General features: G+C 47.2%; 1 protein-coding gene across 1 annotated transcript; it reads right to left on the bottom strand.

Moving 5' to 3' along the window:
* Positions 1 to 215: 215 nt before the first annotated feature.
* lbx1a (ladybird homeobox 1a) lies at positions 216 to 2,205 on the bottom strand. The gene is made up of 2 exons (XM_037124542.1): positions 1,756 to 2,205; positions 216 to 1,088 (listed from the first exon to the last, which is right to left on the bottom strand). Exons 1-2 carry the CDS (start codon positions 2,081 to 2,083, stop codon positions 550 to 552), a joined length of 867 nt encoding a protein of 288 aa, XP_036980437.1. The 5' UTR covers positions 2,084 to 2,205; the 3' UTR covers positions 216 to 549.
* Between the last annotated feature and the right edge of the window lie 266 nt (positions 2,206 to 2,471).

The following is a 2,471-nucleotide window of genomic DNA, read 5'->3' as shown; positions in this document are numbered from 1 at the left end:
GAAAAAAAATGAAACACAGGAAGCAGGATCTCAGACGGCAGGCTGTTGAAATAGATTTGGCAAACGACGCTGATTCTGCCGTAAACAGAAATGTATAGTAATATGCATAAAGCCTGCAAATGTCTTTTATTTGACACTGTCAGTATCACAATGTTAAATTACACTTTGCACAGTTTTTGTTCTGTGTATTCAAAGGCACTTGACGGGTGCGGGCCTACAATAATTACAAATATATTAAATCGTTATTCACAATTAGCTCACAACTGTGATTATCATTTCATAGTATATCAAAAAGCCAGAAACAGTCGGCTCGAGCCTATAAAACGATTTGCTAAAGACTTCTCATCAATGTAAAAATAAAACAAATTCGATGAGATTCTAGTGATTGTTACCGTATTAACCAACCGACGTGTGCGCCTGTTCCTCAGACAGAGACCAGTGAACCTTTTGCATCTGTCTGATCAAATCTGTTGTCCAGCTTTATGTCCGATGAAGTCTTCATAAAAGCAGTCTGTGCCTGCAAGCATTGCGTTAATTGGAACCATACAATTAACTTAAGTCATCCACGTCAATCTCCTCATCTTCGTCCTCCGAGTACCTCTTAATGCTCAGCCGGTCTGCGCACCACGACGATTCGGGTGATGGAGGCGACATGTGCTTTCTGCTGGGGTCGAGGTCCTCGATAGTGTTCGGATGGGACCTAGAGGCGGCCGGTTCGGGATCGGTGTGACCTGGCATCGAAACCGTCCCCCCGCCCATACCTCCGGCCGCGCATTTCTCCAGCTCGGCCAGCTTGGAGAGCTTTTCGAGGGCCACAGAACCCACGGCCTTGGCGGACTCCACGTCCGCCTTCATCTCTTCCAAATCCCGCTTGAGCTTGGCCCGCCGGTTCTGAAACCAAGTGATCACCTGTGCGTTGGTCAGGCTGAGCTGATGGGCGATTTGGTCCCGGTCCGCTGGGCTCAGGTATTTCTGGTACAAGAAGCGCTTTTCCAGCTCGTAGATTTGCTGGTTGGTGAACGCCGTGCGGGATTTCCGCCGCTTTTTTGGAGTATTTCTTTGGCCGAAGAGCGTCAGACCGTCTCGGCCTAAGACAGACGGATAAAAAGGTTAGGCCTATATAGGTGGGGGAAAAAAAGAAGAAAAAAAAAAGATTAAAACATGATCGATATCAATTTAAAACGTAATAAGAAATTCCTCTGTGTCCACAAACAATGATGAGCCACCAAGAACTAGAGAGCCCTTCTAATAAATTCCACTTATGACTGATGTACGCATGACTGATATTTTTCAGCCCATTTGGATTACATTATTTATCAATATTATTTTAATTCATACGAAAACACAGTTTATAAACGGTTTTACAGATCATTTTTATATCATGAAAATATCAAGTTGTTGGCCCAGAATTGAATGAGCGCAGTTTTTAGTTATGAATAAGGTTACACATGTCTTTTGTGATTCAATTAAATTATTATATTTAATGCATATTGTGTATCTGGCCAACTGTTAGGCGCCATTCATTTTCATACAACATAAATGTAAAAACCTACTAACATAATTTACGTGCGCGTTTCTCTCCCTAAAGCACAGGGCTCTAACTTAAGTTTCTAATTTCAGAACAGGGAACACCGTTTAGAGGAAATAAAACAATTACATAGGCAAGTGCAATGAAGACGTAGAAGCCTAAGGCAGTGAGAGTACTTAGAAATCCCATACAACAAGACGACGAAATGAAGAGAACTCGTCCTTTACCCTCGGCAGCCTGCAGGACGCTGACCTCCAGGCCAATGAAGGTTTTGCTGGCTAGCTCCTCCAGCGCGCAGAGCGGAGAGGACTGATGGAGCAGCGCCCGGCCAGTCAGGCTGGGACACCCCGAGGGCAACTTCTCTTCGGGGGAGATGTGGGATACCGCTTCGCTCAGGGAGTAGCTCCTTCTCACAGAGGGCTTGTTGAGGATGTCCTCGATGCTGAAAGGCGTCAGCGGCTTGTCGGGGTTGGCCGGCGGCGGGAGCTGATCCAGCGGGCTGTGCCTCCGCTCCTCCAGCAGTGCTAGACATTTCGAGTCCTGCCTGGAGGTCATGGTGGCGCAGCGGGTCACACTTGACTGTGGTAATTTAGGTGAGAGCGTTTAAAAGCGGGAAGAGGCTGCCAGACTGAGGTAAAGTTGTACAGAGGGGAAAAGGACGATAAAGATAATCCGCAACTCGGATCACAGGTGTCTACAGCCGCATGTTGGCCACTGAGCTGCAGGCTACACGGACACCTCTGTCTTCCAGCCCGACCTCGTCTCCCAGCCACTTGTCCAGGGTGACGCACAAAGAGGCACAAGAAGAACCCATCAGGGTGATGCAACAAACCACCTCCAGTGATGCGTTATTGCACACTGGAACGCAATCAATTACCACCCCCAACCCCCTTCTCTCTCTCTGTCTCTCAGATTGTGTGATGCGGTCATATACCGGGGAGCG

This window comes from Acanthopagrus latus, chromosome 15, assembly GCF_904848185.1.
Source record: "Acanthopagrus latus isolate v.2019 chromosome 15, fAcaLat1.1, whole genome shotgun sequence".
NCBI lineage: Eukaryota > Metazoa > Chordata > Actinopteri > Spariformes > Sparidae > Acanthopagrus > Acanthopagrus latus.
The sequence above is the reverse complement of the archived record's forward strand: the minus strand, read 5'-3'. Positions and strand labels throughout refer to the sequence as shown.